Source organism: Oratosquilla oratoria, chromosome 12 (genome assembly GCF_046742065.1).
Source record: "Oratosquilla oratoria isolate Oo_2021 chromosome 12, ASM4674206v1, whole genome shotgun sequence".
In the NCBI taxonomy this organism is placed as follows: Eukaryota; Metazoa; Arthropoda; class Malacostraca; order Stomatopoda; family Squillidae; genus Oratosquilla; species Oratosquilla oratoria.
In genome coordinates, this window is record NC_134788.1 from 30686842 (window position 1) to 30705987 (window position 19146).

At 37.1% G+C, this 19146-nt stretch overlaps 2 protein-coding genes across 6 annotated transcripts; both read left to right on the top strand.

The window, feature by feature from the left end:
- The first annotated feature begins 1721 nt into the window (after positions 1-1721).
- Positions 1722-18097, top strand: LOC143031213 (uncharacterized). 5 transcript variants are annotated; one of them, XM_076194780.1, is made up of 7 exons: positions 1783-1807; positions 1963-2072; positions 4607-5010; positions 6037-6234; positions 11988-12341; positions 14629-14883; positions 15403-18095. In XM_076194780.1, the coding sequence occupies exons 3-7, from the start codon at positions 4662-4664 to the stop codon at positions 15831-15833; spliced, it is 1587 nt and encodes a 528-aa protein (XP_076050895.1). In that variant the 5' UTR covers positions 1783-1807; positions 1963-2072; positions 4607-4661; the 3' UTR covers positions 15834-18095. The 5 variants fall into 5 exon arrangements, with proteins under 5 accessions (XP_076050898.1, XP_076050895.1, XP_076050896.1 ...); XM_076194783.1 differs by lacking the exon at positions 1963-2072 and having other exon boundaries at positions 1722-1807; positions 15403-18097; XM_076194781.1 differs by lacking the exon at positions 1783-1807 and having other exon boundaries at positions 1886-2129; positions 15403-18097.
- LOC143030648 (uncharacterized) lies at positions 6587-8288 on the top strand. The gene has a single exon (XM_076193822.1). It carries the CDS (start codon positions 7752-7754, stop codon positions 8286-8288), a length of 537 nt encoding a protein of 178 aa, XP_076049937.1. The 5' UTR covers positions 6587-7751.
- Positions 18098-19146: the final 1049 nt, after the last annotated feature.

Genomic DNA, 19146 nt, shown 5'->3' on the forward strand with positions numbered 1-19146 from the left:
TTACTCTCCAATGGAATTCCTTGCTTTCTGTCTCCGTTCTTTTCGCGTTTTCCCCCCTTTTACTTCATCTCTTAGTGTCTTTTCTTTTTCTAATTCCTCAGTACTCATTCCCCTTTTTTATTCATAACTTATTGTATTTTTCGCTCCTTGCCAAGTTACCTACTTTTTCAAATATGACTTCTACTGCCATTTGTGATCTTAGTTTTATCTTTAGGGGTCGATTTCTATCCTTAGAATAGCGACCGATCCTATATGTTTCTTCAAAGTCTTTACCTGCATCTTGCGCTTCCTCATGAACTTCTTTTAAGATTTCTATTGCCGTCTCTTTTTCTTCTTTTTCTCTCATGAATCTCGTCAAACCATGTTTTTCTTTTGGTCCATATACCACAATACATTTTTCCTGTCCACTGTGTCTCTGACCTAATTTGCTTTTTCATTAATTGGATAATTGTGTCTTTTGCATTATCCTGCATTTGTTGTAGGAGTATTTCTTAGATTTTTTTTTTCAATGTTTTCCTTCCATTTCTTAATCTTGTGTGTGTGTGTGTGTGTGTGCGTGTGTTTACCTAATTGTATCTTACGGGAAGGGGACCTACGATCGTGGTGTCCCGTCTTTGTATATCGCAGTGTCTAGTTTGCACACATTATTGTTTAGTCCAGTTTGTTGCAGACATCCACCACTGTGTGTGGAAAGCAGTTTTTATCTCTTGTGTAACTGTCATTTTTGAGTTTCTTTTTATGTCCCCTTGTATTGATCTTATCCATGTCTTTATCAAGGACTTCCACGCTTTTTATGATTCTATAGAAAGCTAGCAAGTCACCTCTTTCTGTGTGTGTGTATTTACCTAGTTGTATTTTACGGGAAGGGGAGCTATGCACCGTGGTGTCCCGTCTTCATATCTCATTTTATCTAAACTGTTTTTAAATTCATGTATTATTTTTGCACACACCACTTTCTCATCTAACTTGTTCCAAATGTCTATTACTCTGTATGTGTGTGTGTGTGTGTGTGTGTGTGTGTGTGTGTGTGTGTGTGTGTGTGTGTGTGTGTGTGTGTGTGTGTGTGATTTACCATGGTCTTGGATCACGTGTTGGACTCGTGATCGACAGCTATCACCCTTCCGAATGAGAGCTCAGAGCTCATAAATGACCGCTCCATAGGTAATGCTGTAACCTTGCACATACCTACTCTCTGCACACAAGAGTTGGAGTAACAACTTGCACCGCAGCGATGCTGAAATTATTTCAGCCCTGGGCGGGATTCGAACTCGGATCGCTGGAGTAGCAGTTTCGAACGGTGCCACTTTGCCGTCGAGCCGTATGTGTGATTCACTATGGTCTCATGATCGGCAGCTGTTACCCTCCCGAATGAGATCTCAGAGCTCATATGTGTATGTGTAGGTACATTTTTGTGTAAATGTACTAAATTACAGCGTACAGATTATATAATCATATAAATTGACTACTTTCGCACTGGGTTCAGGGTACTAGTAAGGAATAAATTCCGGCCAGTACCAATGTGTCATGTTTTTCTTCAGCTTGTCTTAATGTTTCAAAATAGTACTACCTTTGACTTATATTTTCTAGCAAAGCCACTTCAACTCATAATTTCAAATCACCGATTATGCATTATAATGAGGATCTAGTTTTGAGTAAGACAGACGACCTAATTTTTTATGGTTGAATGTTTGATAAAAAAAAAAAAATGAAAAACAATCATATAAATCTTTGGCGTACTGGAAACTCAAACATCTGATTATGAGCCCAAACCTGCTTACCTCAGGAAGTGAAACAATATTTTTGAAAAGTAACCCTGTTTAATGTTTTATGTTGTTACTTAATTAACAAAAAATAAATGATTCAAACTATGTTTTTTCGTCATACTCGCATTTGCACTTACGGGTTTTATCATTAGTAGAAAAATATACATTGCCTAAGGCCCCCATTATTTGTTTTTTATAGTTAGCGATTGTTAAACCTTCGAAATAAGAAATCATCGGAAGTAATGTCACAAGTGACCAAAAAGGACTCGGTTCAAAAGGAGTATTCTAAGCCTTCCACCAACCAGTCTGGTAACGTAAACAGTGACAACAATTTGTAGTGAATTATTGTTGATTCAATCGAAAATGGTAAAATTACTTCACTTTGTGTATGTGTGTGTGCAAAGAGTGTAATTCCAATAAAGAACTATATTAGGTTATCTGACGTAACCAGACTCCTAATGACCTATTTTAACACACCTATCCTAACCAAATCTTGATGACCCTCACAGTTTTAATATATTCTTATTTCGCAGTAGAAGAAATGCCGAGAGTGAATGTGAAAATGCATATAGCACAGCTTGCAGTCTTATAAATTATAATATCACATTTTTTCTTGGAAACGAGACAGTAGTTTCAAATAATTAGTACAAGTGCTTTGATAGCAGTAATTTTCCATAGGATTTTTTCCTCCAAAACCTAGGCTATATTGCAGATTTTTATATGGTAGGGTCATGAATGTCACCTAATTGCAATATATATTTACTAGTTTATTTGTTGTATATGTGGTTGGAGATGTATTCACAGGGTTTCTTGGCCTCCAGTCATCAAAATTTACCTTGAATTCATTTATGTTATTGGTTTGGATTACATTTTTATCCAACTTTTTCTATGCATCCCTGCATCAAATGGAAAACTGCACTTTATAACATCTTTCTGATAAACTTTCTCTTTCAACTCTTTATTACGACCTCTTGTTGATCTTTCATCCTAAATCTACAGATTGTCTTAATCCAGTTTATCTATACCTTTGTATGATCTTGATAACATTATTTATCATCTCGTATCTCTTGAGTCATTCGAGTGCAGGAAGTCCCAGTTTTCTCAGTCATTCTTCCTATGTCTTGTCATTTAGACTTCAAACCATCTTGGCTGCTGCTCATTGTATTTTCCCAGTTTTTTCTTTTCGCTTTCTATGTGGTTACTACACCAGTAGTGCATAGTCCAGTTTTTGAGGTTGGAGGTCATGGGGTTATGTTTCTTCTTCTTCCATCTATTAGATATTGTGTTTATTCATTTATGGGTCCTATCTGAATTATTATTAGTAGTAGTAGTATTATCGTTATCATTGTTATTATTATTATCATTATTATTATTATTATTATTATTATTATTATTATTATTATTATTATTATTATTATTATTATTATTGTTTCACATCCATATGGAAACTTCTTCCAGACATCAGTTAAACACTGACTTATATACTAATTCTTTTTTGCTATATTTTCTTAATGTTCCTTCATCCCATGCCGATAGGTCCTCTGTTTTTTTTTTTTTCTCTTTCCATTCCTTTCCCTGTTCTAAATAAAACTTTCATATTAACTTTTCTAATCTCTCATTATGTCTTATCAGCCCAGCTTCCAGTTGCTGTCATGTATTTTTTTTTTTTTTCATCTTTCAATCTAAGATGGATCATATTTTCAATTAACTATTTCATCATATCCTCATCCTTATTATGAAATATCACTTTACGTTCATTAGTTTATCCTCTTTTGTTATATCGTATATCTGTACAATTTATTTTCAAAGATCATCCCCTATTAAGGCTGCCAGTTCCTCTTCTCCCTTGCTGTTGCAATTATTTCATCTATTATATAGTTCTACAATGGTCTCTTCTTGTTTTGGCCCCTTTCCAAACTTTTGCAATTCTGCGTTGAATTTCATCTTCCACTCCTGATACCATTGACCTTAGCAAGATTTCCTTGCAGCAATTTGCAACCCTCTTCACTTTTGTATCATCAGTGATTAAGTTGATACAGCTGTCTCTATCATTCATCATGTTGTTGATGTATATCTTTAACATTACTGGTGCCAGCACCAATCCTTGTGATACTCTTATTGTCACCTTTCTCCAGTATAACATCTCATCCTTCACTATTGTTCAAATGTACTTATCCTTTCAAGGAGTCCTTTATTCATTCCAGTATGCTCCACATAAGTTCAAGTCCAATCTGACATCACATCCTTTACTATTGTTCAAATATACTTACCCTTTTAGGATAAGTCCAAGTCTATTAACATTCTCCAACTTTCATATTGTTTTATTTTATTCTATTATATGAAACTTAGTCAAAAACCTTCACATCCAATTCTACACAATCCCAACACTTCTTTTACTATCAATTCTTATAGCACATTAAACATTTTCAAATAAAGACTTGACAGGTTCAGCACACAGAACCTTCCTTTTCTGAAATCAAATTAAGTATTTACCTTCCCTAAGTACAGTATTTCATTTATTTGTCTTTCACAATTCATTAACATATTTTGGTTAAGGATATTAGTCTATAATTCAGAGCTTCCTCTCTTGTCGATTACTACTGCATTTGCAACTTTTCAGTCCCGCGGCACCTTTCCCTCTTCTAAGGAGAATACAATCAATTTGTATTATTGTCCACCAGTGTTCTCATTCTTTTAGTATCCAATATTATACTTATGAGAGTTACTTTAATTCTTCATTTATAGAATTTTCCTTTGCTGAATGAAATGCTTATACATGTTTGTACTCCTACCCTAAAGGATTAATCTCTAATAATATAATACTCTCTACTCTTTTTCCTCAGGTGGCATCTGCTAACAACTGTCTTGGAAAATACCTAGATTTAGAATAGCCACAACATGGCAGGGATCACTCCTGGATCTCTGCCAGGTCCAGCTGATAGAATTAAGGAAGAATTTGAAGCACAAGAAGAGTCCTTAGACCCAGAAGGGAGTAGTTCAACTTTCAACACAGTTTACATAAAGGAAGAACCTAATATTAAGGAAGAACCTGAAGGGTATGGTCAAGTAAATGAATCAGTTCCTGTAGATACTGGACAGTATTGCTCTGAAAGAGGATTGGAACTTCATCCTTCAAAGAGAAGATACAATATCAAAGTGGAACCTGAAGAGCACAATCACAACCTTAACTTTACTCAGATAGACACTGGACAGAATTACTCTGGAAGATTGCAACATGATTCATCCAGTAAGGATAGGCGTTTATTTATTTTTGTGAATTTAAATTTGAACAGTTGAAGTTATCAGGTAAGGCCTTTATTCTGTATAGGCAAAGGTGTTTTAGGTAGATATTTGAAACTTTATTTTAAAACTTCTTTATTTTCTGCAGTTTTGTTGGAGAAGTGGGGTGCTATCTGTGTCTGGTTTGATTATTCATTTCTAGTCATTTTCCTCTTTTCTGGAACTGTGGGTTTCAAACTTTTGAAGAAGTGTTTGTTAATGAAATTTTATTCTTGTTAAATTGAATAGCCGCTGATGTTGTGACGATCTGTGTAGCTGATCACTCAAAATTGCGGAAGACTTTTTTTTCCTCATTGTTCAATGTGGAACAGATGTTTCCGATATTCATCTGAATATCGGAAACTTCTGTTCTACATTGAACAATGAGGAAAAAAAGGTCTTCCACAATTTTGAGCGATCAGCTACACAGATCGTCACAACGTCAGCGGCTATTCAATTTAACAAGAATTGTATCAGAGAGATGATATTGCATTGCTATTTTGGTGATGGAATTTTTCCCTGGGTTGCTTCAACCACTGTTGTTTGTTACTCTCCTAAATCTCTTCTTTACCACATATATGACAACACATCTACAAGTATTCAGTGCAGTATTCCCTGAGGATAATTTCACTGCATATTACTGAGAAAAAAAAGAATAAATATTAGCATTGACCATATCTTTATATTTATTGTAGTTATTTAAGTCTTTGTGCCATTATGACATATGGAATTAAACTCTCCCACTGGGGTTTATTCCCTTGCCTGAGCGGCTTGCTTATTGTGGGACAAAAGCCATACCATTGTGTCACGATGACCCTTAGGAAATGCAGGAATGACACGTCATCCAGAAGGAGCCAAGATAAGAGGGAGGGAGGGGGTGGATGGGGATGGAATGGGTGGGAGTGGATTTTATGCCATTGTGTTTTGGCTACCTTTTTTGTAAGGGGGGAAAAAGTCTTTGGTATATGTAATGTCTTTGATATTTTTCTTCCAGACTGTGGTGATGAGACCACACCTTCAACTTTCAGTGATGATACCAGTCTGCCTTATGGCCACAGACACCCTACAGAGACCTCTGGCTCTGGCATACTTCCCACACCAAAGCAGCTACCTGCTAATGCCATAGACTCTCACTGCCTTCTCCGTCTTCAACCTGCCAGTGGTCATCCAAACCTCATTCAAGGACAGCAGTGTATGTTATATATTTAATACTCATTTGATTCATCTATAAAGATTTATTTTCCCCCAAATTTTAAAAGGTATATCATAACACTGGCCTGTGTTTATTTATTTATTTTTTCAAAGGTTAAAGGTTTTCCAACTGATTTACAATAATTTTTGCATGTTGAATTATAAATATATATATATATATATATATATATATATATATATATGTATATATATATATATATATATATATATATATATATATATATGTATATATATATATAATTTTTTTCTGGTCAGATCTGGTTTTTAAGATATGCTCAATTTTCTATTATGACATTTTCTTTATATGATAATAATAATAATAATAAATTTATTTGGCAAAGAATCAATATACGTGAAGTGTAGATAATGACATGAACACATAGTTTGAAATTATAATTGCAATTGCCAAGGATAACACAAAAAAGCATGTGCTATCATCCAAGGATTTTATGCTACTTTAAGCCCCCATTTTCAAGCGCTTACTTTCATTTCATGTGTCTCTTAAATTTTTCACCACTGCCTTTAATCATTTTCCCTTTCTTCACTTTCACCCACTTATTTTTCTGTATCTATAGATTTTTAATCGGTAGGCCCTGTGTCCACAAGTATTCCTTTTTTCAATTTATATTATACTTAAGACAAACGCGGAATTAAATGTTTGTAGATTTTCTTTTTTTGGATATTGGTTACACTGCATCCTTCTCCAGGTACAATTTTGGAATCCCCTGTGAACACGCATTGTTATATCCCAGGTAGGTTCTGCAGTGACGTCATGATTTCTTTAGTCCAATGATCTTTTACTTTATATTTAAGATCCTCCCCTAAAGGCATAATCTTACAATTGTGAACCAATTAAATTTTCTCCACCCTTTCTCCAATCAGATTATTTGTTACAAGTCTATATGCAATATTGTTTACTTAACCTCTTCACTACGGGGCACATCGCACATCTGGCAGCATTAGCTGCCCGACGTGTGATGTTGCATCATAATAATCGCATTATAAAAAATAAAGTCAGTGCTCAATCGTTCGTTCTCTTTCACCCGTGTATTTTGATAACCATAGAAAACTGATGAAGCCAGTTTAGAGAGAATGAAAATTACGTAGGTACGACTACAATAAATATAATCAAGATGGTGACGTCGGCAACATCGAGTACCCATTTGCTCCTCATGCCGCCTACGTAGGCGTCACCGTATGGAAGTGGTTAAGCAATCTTGAATCTCTGCATAACTTACTTAGGTTACATGTCAGCAAATCATATACATGTCATCAATGGGTATCAGGCCCCTGGCCATTTTTATTACTCCATGCAAACTTATACAACTGCTCGCTTATGAACTGTTGTTTACCAAACATCCAACTCACAAAAATGAAACCCTCACCATCTTCTCCACTTTCTACCATCTCTCTACCAGCCTCTTACAGCTACACTTGGTCATGGGTAACCTTTATTAATACATTTCTTTGATCTTTTCAGGTTTGAATTTCGTTACAATGGATCCTAAGTGCAAGAACCATTCTAATAGGTTTTGCTACATCTGTGGACATGTTGCTCTTCCAAAGTATCAAGCAAAAACCACAGATGTTGTGAAGAAGGCATATCATGCTTACTTTGGAGTCAAATTAGGAGACCAGGATAAGGCATTCGCTCCTCATATCTGCTGTAAAACTTGTGTGGAAAACTTATGGGATTGGAGGAATAAGAAAAGGAAGAGTATGCCATTTGGTGTCCCAATGGTGTGGAGGGAAGGGAAAGATCACATCACCAGCTGCTACTTCTGCATGACAAATCTAAAAGGCATCAATCACAAGAACAAGTACCATGTTCAATACCCTGATGTTCCTTCTTCCATAAAACCAGTCCCTCATGGCCCCAATCTTCATGTTCCTGAGCCTGATGTCACCATGGGATCTAGTTCTGATCCTGATTCTAGTGAAACGACAGATACAATTGAGTTTGGTGCCAACAAGTCAAAAGAGGACGATGGACCAGTGGTGTTGACACAGGCTGAACTCAATTATCTGACATGAGACCTGAACCTTTCCATGGAATCTGCTCAGCTATTGGGTTCATGTCTTCTGGCACCAGGGACAACATTGTATTAGTGTTGCAACCATGAGAAGGAATTTAGAAAATTCTTCATGTTTGAAGAAGCTACTTCACTGGTCTACTGCAACAATATTGCTGACCTGATGAAATCATTGGGTCTGAAATATGATGCCATGGAATGGAGAATTTTCATTGACTCATCTAACACAAGTCTTAAGGCAGTTCTTCTGAATAATGGAAATAAGTTTTCATCGATTCCTGTTGGACATTCAGTTGAAATGAAAGAAACCCACAACAGCATGGACTGTCTGTTATCTGTTCTCAACTTCAAGGAACACAAATGGTTGATCTGTGGAGATCTCACAGTTGTTGGGCTTGTCCTTGAACTTAAAGGTAGATACTCAAAATACCCATGCATTCTGTGGTTGTGGGACAGCCAAGCTGATGACCAGCATTATGTCAGACAAGAGTGGCTATCAAGACAAGTATTAGAATCTGGGTCACACATTTTGTTCCACCCTTTGGTTGAGCTGTGCAAGATATTGCTTCCACCTCTACACATCAAGCTTGCTCTAATGAAGAACTTTGTAAAGACATTGGACAGGGAAGGTGGAGGATTTGCTTTCCTCCATGAGAAGTTTCCATGAGTGAGCATGTAGAAACTTAAGGGAGCTTATCAGTGATGCTAGTTTTGATGAAGCTGTGAATCCTGCTGAACTCTCTGCCTGCTGCTGTCCCGTAAGTCAGTCATTGCAAACTTCCTTGACAACCATAGAAGTCCTCATTACTAGAAGAGTGTTGACAAGTTAATGGAGAATTTCTGCCAACTTGGTGCACACATGTCAGAAAAAATGCACTTCCTTTGGTCCTATCTGGACTATTTTTCTGAGAATTGTGGAGTCCAGTGAAGAACAAGGTGAAGACTTTCATGAAGATATCTGGTTGATGGAAAAATTCTATCAAGGACAATGGGATGCTAATTTTCTGGCTGACTACTGCTGGTGCCTGAAGAGGCATGTGCTGTCTGCTCAGTACAAACAGAAGTCCCTGAAGAGACCATTCATCCATGAATTATTTTTTGTGTATTCTATCTACTCCTCTTGCTATCAAGTAGAAATATTCTGTTAAAACCTGTGAATAAATCAGTAAAAAATTTGCTATTATGCGTTTCATTCACCCACAAGTAGATAGGAATTTTTGGTATGTGCTTCTACCTTAAAATCTTAATCTGATTAGGTAAAAAGCATGATTTTTGGATTCAGGGCAAAACACTGGCATTAAATCAGGTATTCTATGTTAGACCTGGAAAGCCATGCAGACCAGTGTAATCAGTCTATTATTAATTATCATTATTGTTAACCCATTCAACTCCGATGACAAGATGTCTTGTCATTTGGTCAAATAAAACAAAAAATCATAATAAAACAACAAAATGTTTGATGATCAAACAGCACCAGAAAAATATGACGTCATCAGTCCTCCTCCTCCTCGAGGAGGACTGATGACGTCATATTTTTCTGGTGCTGTTTGATCATCAAACATTTTGTTGTTTTATTATGATTTTTTGTTTTATTTGACCAAATGACAAGACATCTTGTCATCGGAGTTGAATGGGTTAATGCAATGTTGTCAGGTCCATTTGCGGAATAACTGTTTTATGCTACTGCATTTGATCCAAATAAGATATTTATGTAGCTATACAGGGTTTGAGCTGTAATCATGGGGTTATGTCACCAATTATCAAACTTTGTATAATATGTTGTTGGCCTAGATTCAATTTTCATCCAATTTGTTCCATAGATCTAAACATATGTGTAGAAAATTATGCTTTCTAACATCTTGTAAGCAATTTTTTTTTTCTTTTATATGTACATGACTTCTTGTTAATTTTCCCATACTAGTAGGTCATTTTCCATTCTTTTCTCCAATGTCCTTTATTTTTATCTGAACTTTATTATGTTGCCTCTCTGCTTTTCTAATGTGGGAAGTCCCAGTTTCCCCCGTCCTTCCTCATGTGTCTTGTCATTAAGGCTCAGTAACATCTTGTATTCTTTGTTATTGTCATACATCCTTTTGTATTTGTGGTGACCACATCACTCCTCTATATTCCAGCCTGGGAAAAATCAGGCTTAAGGATTATTATTATTATCATTATTTAATAATAATACAAACATACACCAAGGGCTTTTTCCCCCTGACAAGGGAGGTAGCCAAAGTCAAAAGGCATCAAATCCACTCCCATCCATTTCATCCCCACACACTCCACTCCCATTCACCACCCCTCCCTCCCTCCCTTCATATTTTCGTGGCTTCCCCATCTGGGGTATCGGCTGCATGTTATTGTGAGGTAAAAATCTGTAGCATGTGGCTGATACTTTAGAGACTATATGGAACAACCCTATGGACCAGAGCCACACATCATTTTCTCTGTACTAGAGGAAATGTCTATTCAGAAAATGTTGCTACTTTTGTGACTGTCCCTCCAACTCTTAACCCCTTCAATACAGGACAAAATCTTCTGGGTAGCATTAGCTGCCAGACGTGTGATGTTGCGTCATAATTCTCGCATCATGAAAAATAAAGTTACTGCTGTATTCCTCGTTCTCTTTCACCCGTGAATTTTGATAACCATAGAAAATATGATGAAGCCAGTTTACAGAGTATGGGGGTCATGCAGGTACAACTACAACATATATAATCAAGACGCCAACATCGGCATCCTCGCGTACCCACTTGCTCCTCATGACACCTATGTAGGCGTCTTCGTATTGAAGGGGTTAACCCATTAAATTCCGATGACAAGATTCTTGTCATTTGGTCAAATAAAACAAAAAATCATAAAACACCAAAATGTTTGATCAAACACCAGAAAAATATGACGTCAGTCCTCGCTTCGCGAAGCGAGGACTGACGTCATATTTTTCTGGTGTTTGATCAAACATTTTGGTGTTTTATGATTTTTTGTTTTATTTGACCAAATGACAAGGAATCTTGTCATCGGAGATTAATGGGTTAATACTGTCCTATACCACTTCTCTGAAAATACATTCCAAATTTTGCTAAACCCTGTGATAGGGGAAAAAGAATACTGCCACCAAGTGTTCCCACTTGAGTCGTAAAAGTTGACAGGATAGAACTAGGCATCCTACTCTCTGTAACCCAAAGGGGTACATTCCTAAAAAAATCTAGGCAGTAATAATAATAATAGTAACAATAATAATGATAATAATAATTTGAAAACCTGATTTGTGATGGTAAGGGGGAAAGAGCCCTCGATATATGTATATATTTTTATTACTATTATTATTATCATCATTGTTAACATTATTGTATTATCGTTATTATTATTATCATCATTATTATTATTATTATTGGTGAAGATAAGAGGAAGGTAAGGGGTGAATGGGAGGGGAGTATGTGGGGATGGAATTGGTGGGAGTGGATTTTGTGCCTTTGTTTTTTTGGCTACCTCCCATGTAAGGGGGAAATAGCCATTGGTTGTATCATTATTCTTAATTTTCATTGCCTCATTAGTGAAATGTAACTCTTATATTCATCAGCTGTTTATAAATCTCTTGTTATTTTCTTTATATAAATTGATAAGAGTATGGGCCACATATATGTTCAGCAGCTGGACAAAAACTTTTGGTGATAAATTCCAGTTGATATTATTTTTACAGGTATTGTGGACCCTAGAAACTTATACACAAGAAAGGACAAGAGAGAAGAGGCACTAGTACCTGTTAATTCCACTGAGTCAGATGAAGATTATAGTGATGATGATGAATATGAAGAGTCCGATGATGAACATGAAATTCTAATCACTGATTCCGATTCTGATGATATTGAAGTTCTTGGAACCCATTACCCCATAGATTCACAACATTTTACCACAGAACCTCCTTACAAAAAGCTCCGAGAGGCAGAATTGGTCACCCTTGATTATAGTGATGACAGTCCAGATGAGCTTCCTGATGGAAGTTTTGTACCAACCACTATATGGAAACGTAGAAAAAATTCTTGTGTACCACAAAGTAAGTATACTACTAGTAATAATAATTGTTGCCATGTGTTTCACTAACTGGAACCCCACAGCCCACTTAGTTGTTGTTGTTGTTGTTGTTCCCTAGACTGTCTGTCCGAGCAGTCCTGTCTCCCCAAAGAATGCCATGGTTGAAATGGGGTTTTCCCACAAACCCTTTATGGAGTGTATGTTGTACTGTTTGTGTGCATGATTGTGTATAATGCAGTCTTCCATGATGTGTTGAATAGTATGAGGTGAAGTGTTACATCCTGGGCATTTGTCCATGATGCAGTCATCCAGTCTCTTCTGGTAGCTTAGAAGGGCTGCTGGGTGGTGGCCTCATCACAGTCTGGCCCACACAGTAGTCGGCAACGGTCCTCAGGTCCTGACATAGATCTCTGGAAAAAAAGATTAACTGTTATTATGTAGTATTGGTGTACTTGTTTCTATGTCACTGGATGTTGATGGAAAGAGTAGAGAGCAGTCACTAGTTGTTCTCTCTCTTTTATGTGAAAAATTGAGGAAAGAGCGTAAATTGATGGGAGATCATTAACTTAACCCGCAAGATGTCAAGGAAGAAGAAAAGATGGAGTCATAGGGTTGTATGGGGCAGGTTTAACCACTCCAGTATGACTCATACTCTCACGTGCAGCATTGGCTGCCATACGTATGATTCATCACACTACTCACATTATAAAATATAAAGTCACCGCTGTAGTACTCATTCTCTTTTACTCTGAGTAATGATAAACACAGAAAATGTGATCAAACCAGTTCACAGAATCCAGGGGTAATTCATGTACAACTACAAAAAATATATATATGTATTCAAGATGCTGACGCCAGCATCCTCACGTACCCACTCGCTCCTCATAATATCATCGTACTGAGGTGGTTAAGGAGGGTTACTGAAAGGAGAAGTTAAAAATCATTAATATTATTACATTTGAATCTCCAATTATAAGAGAAACCTCCATTGCTCTGGTCCATAGGAGTGTCATTAATAAAGACAAGTTTTACTGACTGGAAACCTCTAGCTTCACAGTGGTTCACACTGGTCCTCAGACACTCCCATAGATCACTGAGGAGAGACTTTGCACTGTTGTGTGTTAATATGGGACCATTTCTGTATCAGTTAAATGTAGTAGGAGAGGAGCCGTCTAGTTATCAGTTCCCTGTATGTGAAAGGATGAAAGAGTGTTGAAGTTGGTAGATCTCGGGCCTAGTGGGAAGGCCAAACGACCCATGGAACTGCACCTTCAGATGGAAGTGAAGGTGTTGACAGGTTTTGGAAATGGGCAATAGGGAAAGGACCATCTTGTAGGACCAACACAATGAGGTATCCATCATTGTTATCAATGAACTTCCTTAAGTACAGTGAGATCTCTCATTAACGGATGTTAATTAGCTGTGTTTGCTGTGTTTTCGCTGTGTTTTTGGCGCTGATGTTTAGTGCATGCAATCACTATGCCACCCAAAAACCACTCCAAATCAACGGTTTATTCACATTAACGGACACCGTTACCCCCCCTTTTAGTCCGTTAATGAGAGGTAGTACTGTATTGAATAAAAAAATTTGTCAATATTCCATATAGGGAATATAGAATTTTGCTACTTTTTTTATTATCAGTACATACAAAAATGCATACACTCTTAGATCACAAAATGAATACTCCACAATAGACCACCTAGTACTATACATTACCAAACTCCTCTAGAAATCAACTAAACAGAAATAACACCCAAGACAGATCTGAATTGCACTGACATACTGCATTTAGGTCACCATCCTGTATTAAAACAGTATCAACACAGAATCAGCCTCACTCGTTCACCCAGATGCAACCACCATACAGAGGTTACAGAGCACTTTATACTACACTGACCTACATTCACTTCTGTTTGACAGCAACAAAATAGCACTTAACCCATTCAACTCCGATGACAAGATGTCTTGTCATTTGGTCAAATAAAACAAAAAATCATAATAAAACAACAAAATGTTTGATGATCAAACAGCACCAGAAAAATATGACGTCATCAGTCCTCCTCCTCCTCGAGGAGGAGGAGGACTGATGACGTCATATTTTTCTGGTGCTGTTCGATCATCAAACATTTTGTTGTTTTATTATGATTTTTTGTTTTATTTGACCAAATGACAAGACATCTTGTCATCGGAGTTGAATGGGTTAATTGAGTGACACATGAGCTGAGCAAGTGACTGTGGCCAGTTTCCTGGAGACCACAGGAGTCCAACAAGACTTGGAACAGGGATTGATTAATTTTGGTGTTCACAGGTCTGAAGGCCCTATCATTCAAGCACCCTCATCATAAGGAAGGTAAAAATGCTGATGGCGAAATCTCAAAGGAAACACGAGGTGCAATTATTGCTCTTCATTATGAAGGTCTTAGTAATGGCGAAGTGGCTCGGTGGACTGGTATGACTAAACCTACAGTAGTGAAGTGGATAAAATACTATGAAGAGAATGGAACCACAGAGGATGAATATGATTTGCCAATTCCTAAACGTAGTGAAGAAAACCAACAGAAAGGTAACTCACTCCCTGTATTTCATTTTCTATTTACTGTATGTCCTTTATGCATTTTTTTTACAGGTAGTTATGTTTTTATGTCCTAGATTATGACCTTACTGTACAATAGCATAAGTGAGTGACATAGTGTAGATGCTTACTTAGGCGTATTCCAACCTACATCCAAAAATTGATTCATGATGTAGGAATTGAACTCCATAATTTGAGGACCTGTATAGGGTTGAAGCCATGCTCATTGGGTCTCAGGTCTTTATTTGGACTTATCAAACTTTGCCATAAATTCATTGATGTTGTTGGACTGGATTGTTTCTTCTGGTGGATTCTACAAGTCGATACATTTATGTGGAAAGGTGTGTTTCCTAACATCTTTAATTTTTTGTGAGCTTTTGTTCTTTCATCCCAAATGAACAGATCTTCTTTGTCCATTTCTCCTATTCCTTTCTTTGCTCTTATTATTATCATATTCTCTTCATTTCATTGTGAGTAGTATACAAAATTTAATTGGTCATATTGTTGCAGGTATCAGTAATATGTCAGATGAAAACAAGCAGTCAGACACCATGCAAGGCAAAAACAACAATGAAACTTCCTTGGAAACACGAGGTGCAATTATTGCTCTCCACCACTTTGGTCTCACAAATGCTGAGGTGGCCCGCCGTACAGGTGTAACTAAACCCACAGTGGCAAACTGGATAAAACGCTATAAAACCACTGGCACTACGGTGGACCAGCCCAGGATGGGCCGTCCCCGCTGTACAACATCTCAACAGGATGAGGCCATAGCAGCTGCCGTAGAAGCTAACCCTTTCTCCAGTGCAGTTGAAATCCAGAAGCAACTTAATATACCATGTGCTCTCCAAACCATCAGGAACCGACTAATGGCAAAACAGAGGCAAGGCTGCACTACAGCAGAAAAACAAGAACAAAACAATCAGATTGCAGAGCAATGAGTGGCATTGTCCCAGAATATACAGGAAGGCAGTGCCACTTCTAGGGACATATAAGATGTTTGGTGAAAATGTGGTCTGTGATCAGATGAAAAGATTTGGTTTAGAAATAAGATATAGTAATTGTTGATACTTCTGTCTGAACTTTATGAATAAATAAATGCAACACTTAATTAGATAATAATTTAAGTTGTACATATTCCTTTGAAATATGTGGGGAGATATGTAAAATCAAAAGAGAAAACATAGTGAAACACTTCATATTCTTTATCCAAAACCATGTGCAAGGTCGTGTTTAAAGTGGCAGGAATCTTTAGGTATAATTTCAGGGAAATATTTTCCATTTGTTTCAGGAAGAGCATTTCTGTTCCCCAAACTGTTTTCATTCTCCTAGTTCAGGACAATTGCTCTATCTGTACAATATAAGTTATCAGTGTCCTTTATCGAGCCTAATGCCAGTTCCATAGTATGAACATACTCAGTATTAAGCTCCCATACAACCAGTGCACAGGACCTCACAGTATATGTCTCATATGGAGAACTAGTATACAGGACTGATCTGCAACTAAATTGCAGGAGAGAGTAAGAGAGCTTGGTGAAAACTGGAAATCCTAGAAAGCCAGAATTTAATAAAGTATCACTGCCGAGTTGGTTTGCCCTGATAGTGTTATTGATGCTTGTAGTATCTGATAAATGCAAAGGTTAATGTTAAATGCAAATGTTAGAAAAATATATTTCTATGATGTAATCATATCGTCATGTATATATAATGTGAAAAGTTCCCCTCAAGGTATTGAGTACAAATTCATGAACGGATGAAAACACTTTAGCATATAGCTTATAAGATGACCTTTGATTATACAAGATGTGTAGCTACATGTGGACAAAATGGTGCATGGGTTACAGGTAATTATTTTTGCAAATACTGGTAACTGGAGAATTTTTTTAGGTAATTATATAAAATGATGGTAACTAATTGTTGTGGAATTGTTACCTTTTTTAAATCTTGACCACGGCTAACATCATAATGTATTTTCTCAATGACCAACTTTTTTCTGTATGGTTACTCACAATTACTTGGTGCCCCAAGTTTCATATGTGTGTAGTGGTGAGTCATATTCCATTGTGGTAAAAAATATATATATAAGAATAATGAATTTTTTATTAATAAAATAGTAATAATACAAAACTGGTGACTGATCAGAAACACTTGCTATGCTATCAAAATAGTTATTTAGAAATAAATTACCTCTACTTCTAGTTAAAAAAAATATATATCAATTTATGTTGACAAAGTGCAGATTTATTATCTGACAGAAGATAACATATGATTAACTAAATTTTAAGCCCATACCAGGTGTGAATATGAACTGTGTTAAAAATTGTGAGTGAATTTTATATTCTAAAAAAAATTAATTATGTTTTTGATCGAGTTCCAGTATGTGTGAATAAAGTGGTGGAAACATGTAATTTGACATCTATATCATATACCTGCCTTTGAACTGATGACAGCTATAGCTCTTGAAGTACCCAAATCAGTGGCGGTGCCAGGGGGGGGCTTGGAGGGGCTTTACCCCCCTAAAAAAGTGGCCAGCCCCCCCAACTGAAATGAGCAAATTGAAAATTTAAAACACTCATTGAAATAATTTCATTAAGTGGAATTTTTAATTGCCAGGGCTAAAGATTTGTCAGCCATCAGTGCTAGCCCAACCATTAACCCCCTCCCCTTCTGAAATGAGGATAATATATGTGTATTATCATATTACTATTAGCCCCCCCAAAAAATTTGCTCAGCCCCCCCTTAGCCTCCCCAACTAAAAATTCCTGGTGCCGCCGCTGACACAAATTCAGGATGGTTGGGATCACTGCCAAACCAAGTAATAAATTTTGCAGACTTCTGGTCGTACCCTCATCCTCCATTTAAAATATCCTTTTCAAAATGTGTGTATTTACCTTGTAATACACCTAGGAGGTCCCTTAATCCAACACTCGCCAACCACCACTTGTGTGTACGTTTGAACCCAGGACAAAAACCCACTTTGGGAATTGGCCCAGGACATGATGAATACCATGACAGACAACTACCGGTAATCTGGTTTTGGAAATGAAAGGTTGTATGTACCCTATCTGTTAAGCTTTCAAGGGTGGTTGATGTAATTCAAGAATGGCCATGTAGATTGTGTGTATATAGACTTTGAGGAAGCCTTTGAGGAATTTGAATGTATTGGAGAACTTAAGGAAGGCTTCCCTGAATGGATGAAAGATATCCTGACTGATACTTAACCCATTCAACTCCGATGACAAGATGTCTTGTCATTTGGTCAAATAAAACAAAAAATCATAATAAAACAACAAAATGTTTGATGATCAAACAGCACCAGAAAAATATGACGTCATCAGTCCTCCTCCTCCTCGAGGAGGACTGATGACGTCATATTTTTCTGGTGCTGTTTGATCATCAAACATTTTGTTGTTTTATTATGATTTTTTGTTTTATTTGACCAAATGACAAGACATCTTGTCATCGGAGTTGAATGTTACTTAAGGGTATGGTGTGAGTATGGAGGTAATGAACTAGTGGAGACACACAAAGGTCAAAACTGATACCCATAATGTTTTTGATTTAAACAAATGGCATAATAGAAAGGAATGATAAGCTACACTACTGGAGAAGATTGAGACTGCAAGTTGTTAAAAAAGAAAAGAAAAAAGTAAACAAAACATACTGATACACTGTAAAAGATAAATGTGGGAAATTAGTTTGTCATCATCATATACCAAGGGTTTTTCCCCCTTACAACGGAGGTAGCCAAAGTCAAAAGGCATAAATCCACTCCTCCCACCCATTTCATCCCCACCCACTCCACTCCCTTTTACCACCCCTCTTTTCTTGGCTCCTGGATGACGGGTCATCCTTGCATCTTGCCCATTCCCCTCACTCAGAAGCAATGCAGCAAAACAGTGTTGTGTGAATGTGAGGATGGGGGGTCAAAGGGTACGAACATTGGTACCCCCCGAGGGAGAGTACCCGCGGATCGGCATGGGTTGACAGTACCAAGGAAGGACTGCATGTGTGTGGAGGTGCGAATGTGAATATGAGAGAGACTCACCCTAGGGGGAGGGGCTAGTATTAGAAGGTACGAAGGGATGGACACTAGAACGGAAGGGACCTTGCTGCGAGTGTTCCGAGGAGATGTAAGGACCAACCCAGAAGCAGCCGAAGGAATGGGATCGTCGACAACAAACCCAAGTACCTCATATATAGAATTATGAAAGGGAAGGAAATCCTTGACAGGGATGATCTACTTAAATGGGA